This window comes from Cebus imitator, unplaced genomic scaffold, assembly GCF_001604975.1.
Source record: "Cebus imitator isolate Cc_AM_T3 unplaced genomic scaffold, Cebus_imitator-1.0 Scaffold496, whole genome shotgun sequence".
In the NCBI taxonomy this organism is placed as follows: domain Eukaryota; kingdom Metazoa; phylum Chordata; class Mammalia; order Primates; family Cebidae; genus Cebus; species Cebus imitator.
Window position 1 is genome coordinate 980,078 of NW_016107811.1, and position 14,570 is coordinate 994,647.

A 14,570-nucleotide genomic window follows, 5' to 3' on the forward strand; every position below is an offset into this window, starting at 1 on the left:
AAAAAAAAAAAAAAAAATTGAAATAATGAACACTGGTTAGTGATGCAAACGAAAAAAGAAAAAAAAACCCTGAAGCAAACATAGTCAATAAATTTATGAAAGTGTTCAACCTTATTCATAAGGGCACACAAATCAAACCATGAAATATTTTTCATTAATCACAACTTTGTAAAAAGTAAATGATTAGATATCTGATGGCAGTAAAGACGTAAAGAGATGGAAGGCAATTTGATAACCTCTGTCAAGATTTTAAGTAGTAAGTAAACCAAGTTCCAGTACTAGGAATGAATCTGTCCTATAAGTATTGTACATAAGGACATTCACTGCAGCATTATTTGAAATATCAAAAGCTGAAAACCTAAAAGCCTATCAATAAGATCTAGTTAAATAAATGTTCAGTCTGTCAACAGAATTAAATGCTATAAAATTATTGTTTTAAAAATCTACACATTTAGAAATGGAAAATGCCTAAGATATACTAAACGAAAAAGATAAGATGCAGAATAGTGTGGCAAAGGTAGACGTTCATTTGCATTTTAACGAAAAGAAGAAATAATACATATGTGCACAGAAACATTCTGGGAAGCTACTCAAAAAACTATTAATAGTGATTTTCTCTGCAGAGTCCAAATGGGAGGCGGGGAGAGATGGGAAGGGAACTTTTAAAAAATATTTTTGAATTTTTCTTTACTATCTGAATTTTTTCCCATGCACATATATAACTTTGATGACTTTTTTTTAAGGAATTCAACAAAAGAACATCGCAACTTAGGCACATTGAATAATAAAGACACAAACCTCAAAGTAGTTTTTTTCAAACATTTACTGAACACAAACACCATTTTTTCCTTTTACACAGCAAGATTGTTAGTTTCAAATTAGCTGAGCTATTAGGACTGTCAATTGCCTTGAAACTAAAAATGACTCTACATGTCAAACTCAAATAGAAAATGTCATGCAATATATGAATCACTAATAGACCTCTGGTGCAGTCAGCGAGTTTACTATGTTTATTAAAGTCACATAAATGGTTTGACAAAAGTGCACAATAGAATGACATCACTGGTTTGTTATAAATCACAGTGAATTACTAGAATACAACAATGCAGTCCCTCTACACGGAGGACTGCAGGATGGGGTGAAAAGGACAGGGTCTTTTCCATCAATTAGGCCAGTCAGATTTTACTCCCCAACTACGTACCTCTGAAAAGACTGGTAAGGAAAGCTGAGTTTTTTCCCTCATCTTTTCTTCTCTACCAGTTACTAAGCAACAACAAGAAAAGCCATGCACAAGTTTTATAACACCTGATAAAAAATAGATAGAAAACCTTGTTCATCACTTGGCAAGCTTGCATCTTCGCCCTTTTCATTTTTCTGATTAGGCCATTCATCACATGACCCACTCTAGATAAAAGCTGTTAATAATTTAGCAATACTCACCCCTGTATGGACATCAAGATACACTCCCCATAACCATCAAGTCACTATCCCTTCCCTACACATTAACACAAAGGTACACACCACAAACCTAGACTAGAGACCACATTTACTTTACAGTTTAAAAAATGAATATATCTCCACTATCGATAGTGTAGTATGTATTTCAGACCCGATACTTGGCGGGGGGGGGCATGCTGTACAACCCAGCCCATCTAAAGATTTGGGCAAGTCTGCCAGAAATACCTAAGAAAGCCCCGCAATGTGATATACACATAGGAGTTTTCTACTTTCAAGAGATGACATCCAGAACAAAGCTATGCATTTTCAGAGTAGGAATGGACACACAGCTTAAAACCTCTGGACTAAATGTTTCGTAGCACAAAAGGCAGAGTTTTGTTTCCTTTAACCCCTTTTTAATGTTATAGTATAGTCAGTGAGAAAAGTAGAAGTCATGTGTGCATCAACACATCTGACTAACCTGAAAAGGAACATTTAAGATTCTTACAGAAAATCTACCATAAAAACAAGTCCTTTATACTTTCATCCATCTACGCACTAATTCAGCCAGAGGCTGTTTCTAAACCAGCAAACTGTAATCAAAGGTCTAATAACTCACTCCTCACCCCACCCCATTCCAAAAAAAAAAAAAAAAAAAAGAAATGCTTCTGCTTCAATAACCCAAAGTGGTCTTATTCATAAAGTAGCTGCCTCAACTATGGTGGAAACTCTTAACAGGGTGTTGCTCCCTTAAAATTTTAATTTTCAAAACATTTGTCAAATAGAGTTGGTATTTAGAAAGCTGCTGCCCCCAAATCAAATGTTACTTCAAACAATGCTATCATACCTAAGTTCTCACAGTTACCAATTATTAGTCCACTATTAGTATAACGAAATAAAACCCTTCTCAGAAACAAGCAAGACCAAAGCTTACAGATGGTCTGCTTTGGAGTTTTGTTTACGTAAAATTCCCACAGCAAAGAACCTTAAAGTGGTTGGGCTGTGGCCTACTAGAGCAACCAAGGTAGACTAAAAAAGCTATGTTGTCAGTGTCAATTCTAATGTAGAAAATATTTCCCCTTCTTTATCAATTGAGGGGAGGGGTTTGCTGCCCATGTCTTGAGTTAAATTGTTAACCTAAACTCAGTAATTCGGTTTTGCCAACTCTATCCAGAGCATAAAACCCACTTAAGTTTCTCATGATTTGCAAATGAAAACATCCACCTGGGCCTCCCTAACTCATCCAGATTTATATGACAATTACTAAACAGGACAGAGAAGTTTTGGTTAGATCTATAATACCATCAATGAAGTTACAATTCAAAGCGTAAGTATATCAACAGTAAACATCAAATGACCAAAGTGGCTGCAAAATGGAGACAGCCTGAGTTCACGGAGGGCTGAGATATAGAACTATCATTTTCTTACCTATTTTCCTTTTTTTAAAAAAAAAAAAAATTAAGTTTGGGAAGGGTCTGGCTAAACACAGTATTTTAAAACAATTCTACTAAAAACATTTTTTAAAAAAACAGGCATGTAGATCACTTATTTCAAGAATGATTTTATACAGGTGTTTCACAATACGCATTTGGATTGATTTTACAAGATAGATTCTCAGCAAGATACTACACAATTTACTACTATACTAAACAAAGGAAAAAAATCTAATTACCATTAGCATAGTTCATAGTTTATTCCACTGTCTTCAAATTCGTCCTCCAACCTGTCAGCATTTCAGTCAACAGTTTTACTTTCTCCAGCATTGTCTTCCCTTCTCAAAAACAGAATGTCATTAAATTTTGATGTCTGAATATGTACATATAATCATTATCCTCATTTTATAAATAAGCAGTGTCTTAAATAGTGCTGGTCCTGGGTAGCCAAAGGGATGAAATGTGCTTTTAAAACATGCAACATTATCTGATAGTTTAAGTTTTGATCTTTAAATAAAAATAATATACATTAATAATGGAACCAACTGAATACCAAGTATCAAAGCTATTCCTCAGACTGTCCAATAAGTAGGCCTTGTAGTTTGAAAAATAAAGGGTCTGATCTGAACCATGGAAAAAGCATGATTCACTCACCTTGAAGAAGTACATTTTCTCTTGCAGGCCACAGAGAGTTGCTAAGAGCAAGGTACAGTATTTCCTTGATTCATACCAGGAGGATCAAGTTTGGTAATTTTCAAATTAGGGCTCACTCAAATACCTCCCTTTAAGCCATCCTAAAAACCTTCCTTGTAAAATCTCAGGTTAGGAAAATACAAATCTATTACCATGACAGAATTTACCATCAAAACGTTCCTAACTGAAGCAAGAAGACACACAAAGTATACCAACAACTGTAAAAAGTATCTTGCATCCTTGGGGGCAAGTCCCCCCTTCGGTCCCCTCCCACCCTTCAAAATATTTCATTTTGTGGGGTATTTCTATTTTATTTAAGGCCCTAGGTGCCGATTTTGGCTTGGTCATTGTTTTATACTGATCCAACTGCAACCTTTCTCTTATACTTTACAAAGCATTATCCATAGATAAAATGTTAATTAAAACCTTATTTTTTTTAAGTTTATATCTGATGCTGTTACATCATTATAATGCTTTTCATTAAAGAAAAAAAAGCTGCAGGTCTTCACTTACAGTACCATGCACTATGAGTAGCTAAGGCATTCATTTGGCACTAGTGAGAAAATTACAGATACAGCTAATTTTGCTTTCATTATCATTTTTAACATCAATAGAAATAAGTGTGTAACTTTCCCTTGAATTTCTGCGATGCTTAAAAGATAATCACAGAATATCCTTTTAGTTTGACAGTTAAAATGTTGCCATTAAAACAAAACAAAGCGAAAAACCATAAAGACCTCTGTATTATAGCCTGTCGGAATAAGTGACATTTTGTGGTTGAAAAATTTGCAGCTCTCACACAAAACTACCTTTCAAGTGGCATTGAGAATTATTTTTATCATAAAAAATACATAAGTTCCTATACCACACTAGTGATATTTCTACTTCTTGTCACAGACTTAGAAAGTGAAAAAATTTAAAAATATCCAGGTTCCTTTTCATCACAAATAAAACACCTTCTTAGGGAGGCACAAATAATGCCTTCTGGAAAAGTAGTTTCCAAACGTTAAAAGATAAGATACAGGAGGAAAAGGAAGAAGGGGACAAAAATAAAATGTATAACTATACTGTGATCATTTGTTTCTTAAGAAAACAGCATCCATAATTTTTACACGTCTATGAGCTGAATCAAATAGACTGCTGCAATTTAGATAAATTTCATTAAAATAGACTTTGAAGAATTCAAGCCTAAAGGCAGAGTCCATCAAGATTCTCTGAAAAGCTGATTTACAATGATAACCATTTTGTATATACTACCCGGCATAATGCAACAATTTGAAATGGATTTAATAACTATTATTAAATTAGCACATTTTCCAGATTAATCTGCAGCTATTTTTTAAAAATCCTCCTGAATGCTAAAATGTGCTGCAACACTCCACGTAAATAATGGAAGAGTGAAAACTATGTACAGCAGCTCGGCCTGTGCAGAACACCCGGATAGCCCCTTCCTTTTAATGTTCCTTTTTAGTTTTTTCTTCACGAAACCCTCAAAACTGCTGCATGGGTAACACGCTGACATAGGCTTAACAGAAACACTTTTGTAAGCAGCCGTTTAAAACATTATCAACTTGAAATTATAAATGTCCCTTGTTACATAAACATTTTATATCTGTTCCTTTAAGAAAAGAAAGACAAATGGGTGACCAATATCCAAATACCTTATAGTTACACCAAAACAATGATGTGGCTTTGTTTAAAGTATCTGAAATCAATTACCATGAGGCAAGAAAAACAAATACAGAACTAGGAAGGATGGGATGGGAGGAGGGGTGGTGGAAAGAAAAGCAGAGTTTATGAACACATAATTCTATTGTCTGTGATTCAAGTCCTTTACTTTTTAGCACCACATTAAACGATTTTACATATCCAGTCACTTAATGAAATCCAACAAACTCTTCAAGAGTTCTGGGGATCTGGTCTTGGTAGTTAATGTCATTAGCCCGAACTGCTCGGGCAGCCAGGCACTTGAGACTCATCTTCATTTGAGTTTTAAGTAGTATTTCAGATACCCCAGTTGTACTTTTGTCTAGCGGAGTCTTGTTCTGCTTATTCGTCATGTCAGTGTGAGCTCCAGCTTCAACTAGGCTAATGATGATAGAGTGCAAGGTCAAAAAGTCACTGATGGGCCTGTTGTACTGAACGATAATATGAAGGGCGCTGTTTCCCTCATTGTCCACGGCATTCACCTCAGCACCACAGTCCAGCAGGAGCTTCGTGACAAGTGCATTTGGAAAGCTGCAGACGTCATTGGTGTGGAAATCATCAACTGGAGTATTGGAGTTGACAGCTAGATGCAGCAAGGTGAAACCTTCACGAGTTCTGGGATCAAGGTGAATGAGGTTGTAGATCTGCTTGTTAATTTTGCACTGATCTTCTTCGCTGCACTGTGTTTTGGTAGAGATGCACACTAAATACAGAAAGGTATAGAGATTACATTCATAATTGTCCATAGCATTGTGGACATCCGCATCTGAAATATTTTTCACTCTGTTCATACTTTGTTCTATTTCCAAAACACTGCATCTCAAAACACATTCTATGTCTGGGGCCTTCACAGTTTCATTCAAATGTATCATTTGTGAGAAAACTTGAGCAAATCGAAGAAGATCTTTGTGGGTGTTCCTGTTACCTTTCTGTCTAAGATGCAGGGCATGAAGCCACAACTTGATACACTGCTCAAATTCCATGTTATCCGCATAAACAGCACCCCTGTAAATGATGGGATGAGAAACATCAATATTGTCGGCACCTAAAATCCGTTCCCGAACTATAAGGCCTTCCATGTGAAGAGCATCTCTGTCTTGCCGAATGGATTCCAGTTCCTGAGGATTTCTACATTCAGTTCTATTCCCATAAGCATGGATTGGTGGAAGAACCTCTTTTTCAAGAATGTTATCACCGTCTTGAAACCGCTCTAACATGGCTAAATATAGATAGTGGTATGTCTTCATGATGTCATAGTTCTCACGGTCATTTGCAAAGGAGGCACCCAAGAGTTCCAAAGCTTCGATTCGACTTCTTCGGTCACAATCAGCATGAGACAGTAACAGTTCAACAACATCTGCTTTACAGCTTTCGGCAGCTACTTTCAATGGCGTCATCCCATGGCCATTCACGACTATAGCAGCACGCCATTTTATCAGCTCTTTCACAATATCTATGTGCCCAGCTTCCGCTGCAAAGTGCAATGCTGTGGCTCCACAGTGTGCTTTAGCATTAGGATCAGCACGCTGTTCTAAAAGGTATCTGACCACATCAGTGTGTCCCTTATATGCTGCAATCATTAGGCAGGTGTTGTCGTATTTGTTGGCAATGCTGATGTTGGCATTATTTTCAACCAGATATTTCACAATGTCCAGTCTGCCATCAAAGCACGCTGCCCGCAGGGGGGTTGAATTAGTTACTGTGGTATGGTTCACGTTGGCTCCATGGCTGACTAGAAGTTTAACAACTTCAAAATGTCCTGCTCCAGCTGCACACCAAAGAGCAGTGGCACCATCAATGACATACCTACACATAAAAAGAATAAGCAGTTAGATAATGGAGGCCACAGCCTAACATACATTTAAAGGATGTATTCACTCGCACCGACCAAGACCTCACCCTTCAGAACATTAATAAAATATAACTTCTCATGAAAATAAAAACAGGTAGCTTAAGAAAGGCACTTTGCATAGTACTTGTGCCTAATATAAGTTCAATATATGCTAGTTTTGCTGCCATCACTAGAGTATATAACCCTTAAAAACAAACCGGAAAAATCACTAACTTTCTACCAGCAAAAGTAAACACATTTCCAAAGGCACAGAGAAAATGTACGGAGGTAGCTTCTTCACCACCGAGCTGACCCACTGGCTCCTGGGAGAACACCGTGTTCCTCCTTCCCAGTAGCCTCCAAGTAGCAGGCAGTTTCTGACAATTATGAAAGCTACCCCTGTATTCTACTGTGCTAAAGCTGTATTTAGACACTGCTTTAAGAAGAAAAAAATAGCCGGGCGGGGTAGCTCACACCTGTAATCCCAGCACTTTGGGAGGCCGAGGTGGGTGGATCACAAGGTCAGGAGTTCGAGACCATCCTGACCAACATAGTGAAACCTCGTCTCTACTAAAAATACAAAAAGTTAGCTGGGCTTGGTGGTGCATGCCTATAATCCCAGCTACTCGGGAGGCTGAGGCAGGAGAATCTCTTGAAGCCTGGAGACAGAGGTTGCAGCAAGCGGAGATCGCGCCACTGCACTCCAGCCCAGGCAACAGTGCAAAAGTCCGTCTCAAAAAGAAAAAAAGAAAGGAGGTAGTTTTCCCTAAGCTAAGTGAGTACTACACTACAGCAATGAGAATGAAATAATTACTGCTCCATACACAATATGGATAGAGAACATAAACCTGTTGCGGAGGAAAAGAAGTTAGATAACATAGTACATATTATATTATTACATTTACATACCTATCCGCAGTGTTAGAAATGAGGATACTGGTTACTTTCGGGGAGAAGTAGTGAATGAGAGAAAGCACAAAGGGGACTATAGTAAACAAATACATTCACTTTGTGAACTTTTTATACGTTTATAATTAGCACATTTTTCTCTAAGTTATGTTATGCTTCAATTTAAGTTTTAAAATATACATGTATATGTATATACATATACTGCTTGTCTATGTGTGTTCCTCAATCAACCAGTATAGGAAAAAAATATTAACAACAGGAAATAATTAGCATTTTTAGAAAACCTAAGCAGGTATCTTCTCTGACATGACTGGACTTGTGGCTCCATATATATCACTTACTTACTGAACATCTTATATGTGCTAGGTTCACTATTTAACGTACAAATTTAGACTATTGCTAGAGTCCAATCTTTCCCACTTTCTACTGTCAATTTTCCCCAACCTCAATTCTCAATTTTTTGCCAGTAACCAAAAGACCTGATTTTATTGGAGATAGTCTACTGTGCTAGAAGCAGAAGTATATTTGGAAGTGTTAAGAAGAAAGGCTGATCAAAGCAATATTCACTAGAGCAATTAAATATACATACCAAAACCCTCACTAGTGAGCTTCTCACTATACAGCCTCATAACACTGGTCAAATTATATACCCCATGAAGTCAAAGAGAGTATAATGCTCCTGGAGCTATAGTTCAAATGTGTCATCACCAAAATTCAGGTGTTGCCAATGTGAATAGCATTAAGAGGTGATGAAGAGGTGATTAGATCATGAGCGCTCCTCCCCTTGTGAATGAGATTAAGGACCATATACAAGAGGCGTTAAGCCAGGTGTGATGGCTCACGCCTATAATCCCAGCACTCTGGGAGGCTGAGATGGACAGATCACTTGAGTTCAGGCGTTCAAGACCAGCCTGGCCAGCACGGTGAAACCCTGTCTTTACCAAAAATACAAAAATTAGCTGGGCATGGTGGCACACGCCTGTAATCCCAGATACTAAGGAGGCTGAGGCAGGAGAAATCGCTTGAACCTGGGAGGCAGAGGTTATAGTGAGCCAAGATCACACCACTGTACTCCAGCCTGGGCGACAGAGCAAAACTCCATCTCAAAAAAAAAAAAAAAAGAGGCGTTAGCAATGTTCAGCTGGCTTGCCTTTTCACCTTCCACCATGTGAGGACATAGCAATCCTCTCCTCTGGAGGATGAGGCCCTCACCAGACAACTGAACCTGTCGGCACCTTGATCTTGAACATTCCAGCCTCCAGAAATATGAGAAATAAATTTCTGCTCAGAAATTACAGTCTCAGGTATTTTGTTACAACACCACAGAACAGACTAAGACATATAAATATCATGGTTTAATTCCAGTTAACATCACCACAAAAAACAACACCCTTTATTACTTCTACTGAAAATATTTTATAATAATTTAAGCAATTACTTTTTCATTTTCAAATAATGACACAAAGTGTTTATAACCAAAAGCCTTCTTATCAAAAGTGGTTACCTACAGAGAAGAGGCTAGGACTGGCTGGGAAGAGACTTGAAGGTAATGGAAACGTCCTATATTTTGATCTGGGTGGCAGCCACATGGATGGATTACTTAGGGAAAAAAACGTATCAAACTGCATACTTAAGATCTCTGCAGGGGGCAGGGCAAAAACAAAAAAAGATCTCTGCATTTTACTGTATGTAAGATATACCTCAAAAAAAAAAAAATCAGAAGCCTCCTGAAATTGTTTTAACTTTTATTTTTTAAAATGCACTGTTAATTGATTTTTTTAAAAAACTAAAGCATAAATCAGGCCAGGTGCAGTAGCTCACGCCTATAATTCCGGCACTCTGGGAGGCCAAGGGGCGGATCACCGGAGGTCAGGAGTTCCAAGACCAGCCTGGCCGACATGGTAAAGCCCCATTTCTAATAATAATACAAAAATCAGACAGGCATGGTGGTGCATGCTTATAATCCCAGCTACTCAGGAGGCTGAGGCAGGAGAATCACTTGAACCCAGGGGGCAGAGGTTGCAGTGATTGTACCCATGTATGCACTCCAGCCTGGGTGACAAGAGTAAAACTCTATCTTAAAAAAAAAAAAAAAAAGTCAAGAAAATAAGACACCACATCAGTGATGCCAACTGTATGTTTTGCAAACAATTCAGTTTAATTAAAATTCACTTACTATGTTTTTATTGTCATGTTTATATAAAGTTCAATAAACATTTTTCCATTGTCAAAAAATACCATTTGCAACAGCATCCAAAAATACCAATATCTAGTAATAAATCTAAGGAAACATATGTAAGACTTCTACACTGAAAACTACAAAAGACTCCTGTGATAAATAAATGAAAAAATATTTATTTATCAATTCTCCCCCAAAATGATCTATAGATTTGATATAAGCCAAATCAAAATCCCACCAGGTTGTGTGGTGTGTGTGTGTGTGTGTGTGTGTGTGTGTGTGTGTCCCCAAGAGGTCGAGGCTACAGTGAGCCATGATCAGGCCAGTGCACTCTAGCCTGAGAAACAGTGCAAGACTCTGCCTCTAAAACGGGAAGGAGAGGAAAGAAAGGGAGGAAGGGAGAAAAGAGAAAGAAAGAATTGACAGGCCAGTTCTAAAAAGAATATGGAAATGCAAACAACCTAGATAATCTTCAAGAAAAATAAAGCTGGAGGACAAACTACAGTAATTAAATAAGTGCTAGCATGGAGATAAAATATTATCATCAACAGACAAAAAAAAAACTCTCCAGAAATAGATGCGCACATACAGAATCCCCTGATTTCTGACAACGGCTCCAGTGACATTCAGGTAGAAAACAGTCTTTTTAATAAATACTTCTGGAGCAACAAGATAATCTATACAGAAAATAATTAACCTTGATTCCTATACCTCACAGTACATACAAAAATTCAAGACATAGTATAGACCTATACTGTAAAAAGCAAAACACTAAAATCTTCTTAAAAAAAAAAAAAAAGCCATAGACTATAACGAACTTAGTGTTGATCACAATTTCTTGAACAGAATACCAAAAAAAGCATTAACCATTAAAGAAAAAAAGTATTTACTGGATTTCATTAAGAACTTCCATTCATCAAAAAACATTATAAAGAAAGCGATTAAGTGGCCGGGGGCAGTGGCTCACACCTGTAATCTCAGCACTGTGGGAGGCTAAGAAGATTGTTGAGCCCAAGAGTTCAAGACCAGCCTGCACAACACAGCAAGATCCTGTATCCGCTCTATTTAAGAGAAAAACAGGAAGAAAAAAAAAAGACTGAACAAGTATACTTCACAAAAGATATCCAAATGGCCAATATGCATATGAAAAGAAGCTCAAGATAATTACCAAGGAAATGCAAATTAAAACCTGTTTAACAATATATACACCCAGCAGAATAGCTGAAATTAACAAGACTGACAGGGTAATACTAAGTGTTGACTAAGATGTGGCAACTGAAATTCTCATTGCTGGTGGAAACTGCAAGTAGGAATGTAATTTGGTTGTGAACTTCAGGGAAACTATTTGGCAATATCTTTTAGTTAAACAAACACCTACCCGATGACCCAGCAATTCTACTCCTTGATATATACCAGATAACTAAATGCAAATGTCCACCAAACACACACAAATGTTCACTGCAGTTTTATTCATAACAGTCAAGCACTGGAAACAACCAAAATATTAATTAACGGGAAAATGGATAAACTGCAGTATATTCATGCAATGGAATAACACACAGCATTAAAAAAAGAAACTATTGATACATGCAAGCACATGGATGAATCTCAGAGACACCATGTTAAGTGAAAAAAGCCAGACAAAGAGTACATACCACATAATTCTGTTTATCGGAAGCTCAAGTACAGTCAAAAGTAATCTGAGGTGACAAAGTTTATATTAGTCTGTTTTCACGCTGCTGATAAAGACATACCCAAAACTCGGCAATTTACAAAAGAAAAAAAGGTTTATTGGACTTACAGTTCCACATGACTGGGGAGGCTTCACAATGATGGCAGAAGGCAAGGAGCAGCAAGTCACGTCTTACATGGATGGCAGCAGGCAAAGAGAGCTTGTGCAGGAAAACTCCCCCTTATAATAACCATCAGATCTAATGAGACTTACTATCACAAGAACAGCATGGGAAAGACCTGCCCCCATGATTCAATTACCTCCCACTAGGTCCCTCCCATAACACTTGGGAATTCAAGATAAGATATGGGTGAGGACACAGCCAAACCTTAACAGAAGTCAAAAATAATCATTCCCTCTGGGAAGGGAAAGGGAGGAAGCTGAGAAGGGGTACAAGGGAAACCTTCAGAGTGATAAAAATGTTCTACACATTGATCTAGAAAACGACTCGATGGATGTAAAATATTAAAAATTCAGTGTACAGTATTGTACACAAAATCATGCACTTTGCTGGATATGTTATACCGCCGAAAAAACAAACAATTAAAAAGAAACACAAGCACAAATGACTTTAAGGAAAAACAGTTTAAATGAATACAACTTATACCAAATGCTTCCATTGTGCCAAGCACTGTATAGTTGCTGAATATGCAATAAATCTCACTTAATCTTCACAGTAACTCTATGAGGTAGGTACTATTACTATGCCATTTTATACTATTATATTATAGTTTAATATAACTATTATGCAGAAAAATACAAAAGTACTTGGAATACCATAAAATGCATCAAAAGGAAACATAGTACACACCATTGTTCAAACATTTGTTTCAACTTAAAGTACATTTCCAAATTGGTTAATGTAATCAAAAAATACATAGTTAATACATAGTGACAGTTACATAGTTACAATGTTTCCTTGCACTGGATTTGTTTTGTTTTGAAACAGGGTCTGGCTCTGCTGCACAGGCTAAGTACAATGGCACAATCACTGCTCACCACAGCCGAGATCTCCAGGGCTCATGGGATCTGCCCGCCTTGCGTAGCGGGGACTGCCTACTACCTTTTTGCTTTGTTTTGTTTCATTTTTGGAAAAGATGAGGTCTCACTACATTGCCCAGGATGGTCTCAAATTCCTGAGCTCAAATTTATTCCCACCTCAGCCTCCCAAAGTGCTGGGATTACAGGTTTGAGCCACTGCAACCGGCCTGGTTTTTAAGACATCAAATTATTATGTGCCAGGGAACAGGAATCTAAACTACTTCAAACTCAAGAAATGTTAGATTAAAACAGGCAATCACACACATTATCTTTAACCCTAGCAATAACCCTACAAGCAAAGCATTACCCTCATTTTAGAGATGAAAAGAGACAAAAAGTGATTAAAATATTTTTCTGATCTCAAACTTCTCAGAATCTATGATGTAAGAGTAAAAAATTACAATTATTCATTTGGTTTCTATAATGGAAACTACTTGGTCAGTTTAATATTCTTCCTGGTATAGTCTAATAATTTCCATTTTTCCCCTTGAGGTACAGTAATTTGACAGGAGCCTCAAAAAAGTTCCAGTTACCTATCTCTATTGAGGCAATTAAAAATTGTAAAGATATTCTGTGACCAAAAAAAATCGATGCAGAATATTTCATGATAAGACTAGTCCTTCAGAAACATTAGCCTTGGTAAATTTAGAATTTCTACATCTAAATCAAAATATTAATCAGATTAAAGAGAATTATAATACAAACATCTATGATATTCCTCCATCTATAAAATCTAGCTAAAATTATAAGACTATACTGCCTCAAAACAAAATACCAAATGCCTTTGACAGAAATTAAAGATAAAATAAAATTAATGCAATATTTACTAAGTGCCTAGAGGAGAAGCACTATAAAACAATTATCTTTCTAGGCCCAGTCCAAAATTACAATGTGAGTTCTCTACTATGTATTCATCTTCAAAACAACAAACTACAATCTGATATTCACCTTTTCAAACAAATTGTATGCATCAGATGATGGAAACTTTTCACAATAAGAGATAACATTTCTGATCACAAGGCTAAGCTCATCTATTACCTGGTTCAATTTGAAATAGAAATGCCTGGTTCAAGCATTTGAAATGGAAATAAAAATTCATTCAATATAAATGATTCCCACTTCATTTTAACCAAAATCCTTAAAAATCATGTATTACATTAAATGTAATTCCTTGAAATACATATTGCCAGTGACTTTCTAAATGAAGTCAAATACTGTCATGTACATCATGCCTTTCCTCTACCTGAACATTTATGAGAAGTATTAGTACTAACACTGACTTTAAAAGTAACAACACTCAACAAAAAGCCTCAAAATTCTCGGAAGTCCTAGTCTCCCCATCCACATCAGCAAACCTTTTCAAGGACAGGTGGTTCCCCCAAAAACTCTGGCAGAAAGCAGGCACACCCTCAGAACTCAGGCCAGCATAATATTCCATGGTCACATGACACCTCCCCCTTGTTCTGTTCCATTTTTATAACATTCTTAACAAACAGCTTCCCACTATTCAACTAAGGGATCTTCTTTCTTTTCTTTTTTTTTTTTTTTTTTTTTTTTTTTTGGGGGGGTGTGGTTTTTTTTTTTTTTTTTTTTTTTTTTTTTTTTTTT

At 36.8% G+C, this 14,570-nt stretch overlaps 1 protein-coding gene across 1 annotated transcript in view; it reads right to left on the bottom strand.

Moving 5' to 3' along the window:
* Window positions 1-805: 805 nt before the first annotated feature.
* The window catches only part of FEM1B (fem-1 homolog B), an 18,001-nt gene continuing 4,236 nt past the window's right edge, over window positions 806-14,570 (bottom strand). The window contains exon 2 of the mRNA XM_017513588.2: window positions 806-7,076. Coding sequence (XP_017369077.1) covers window positions 5,441-7,076 — 1,636 coding nt within the window. The 3' untranslated portion in view covers window positions 806-5,440. The remainder of the gene's footprint in view (window positions 7,077-14,570) is intronic.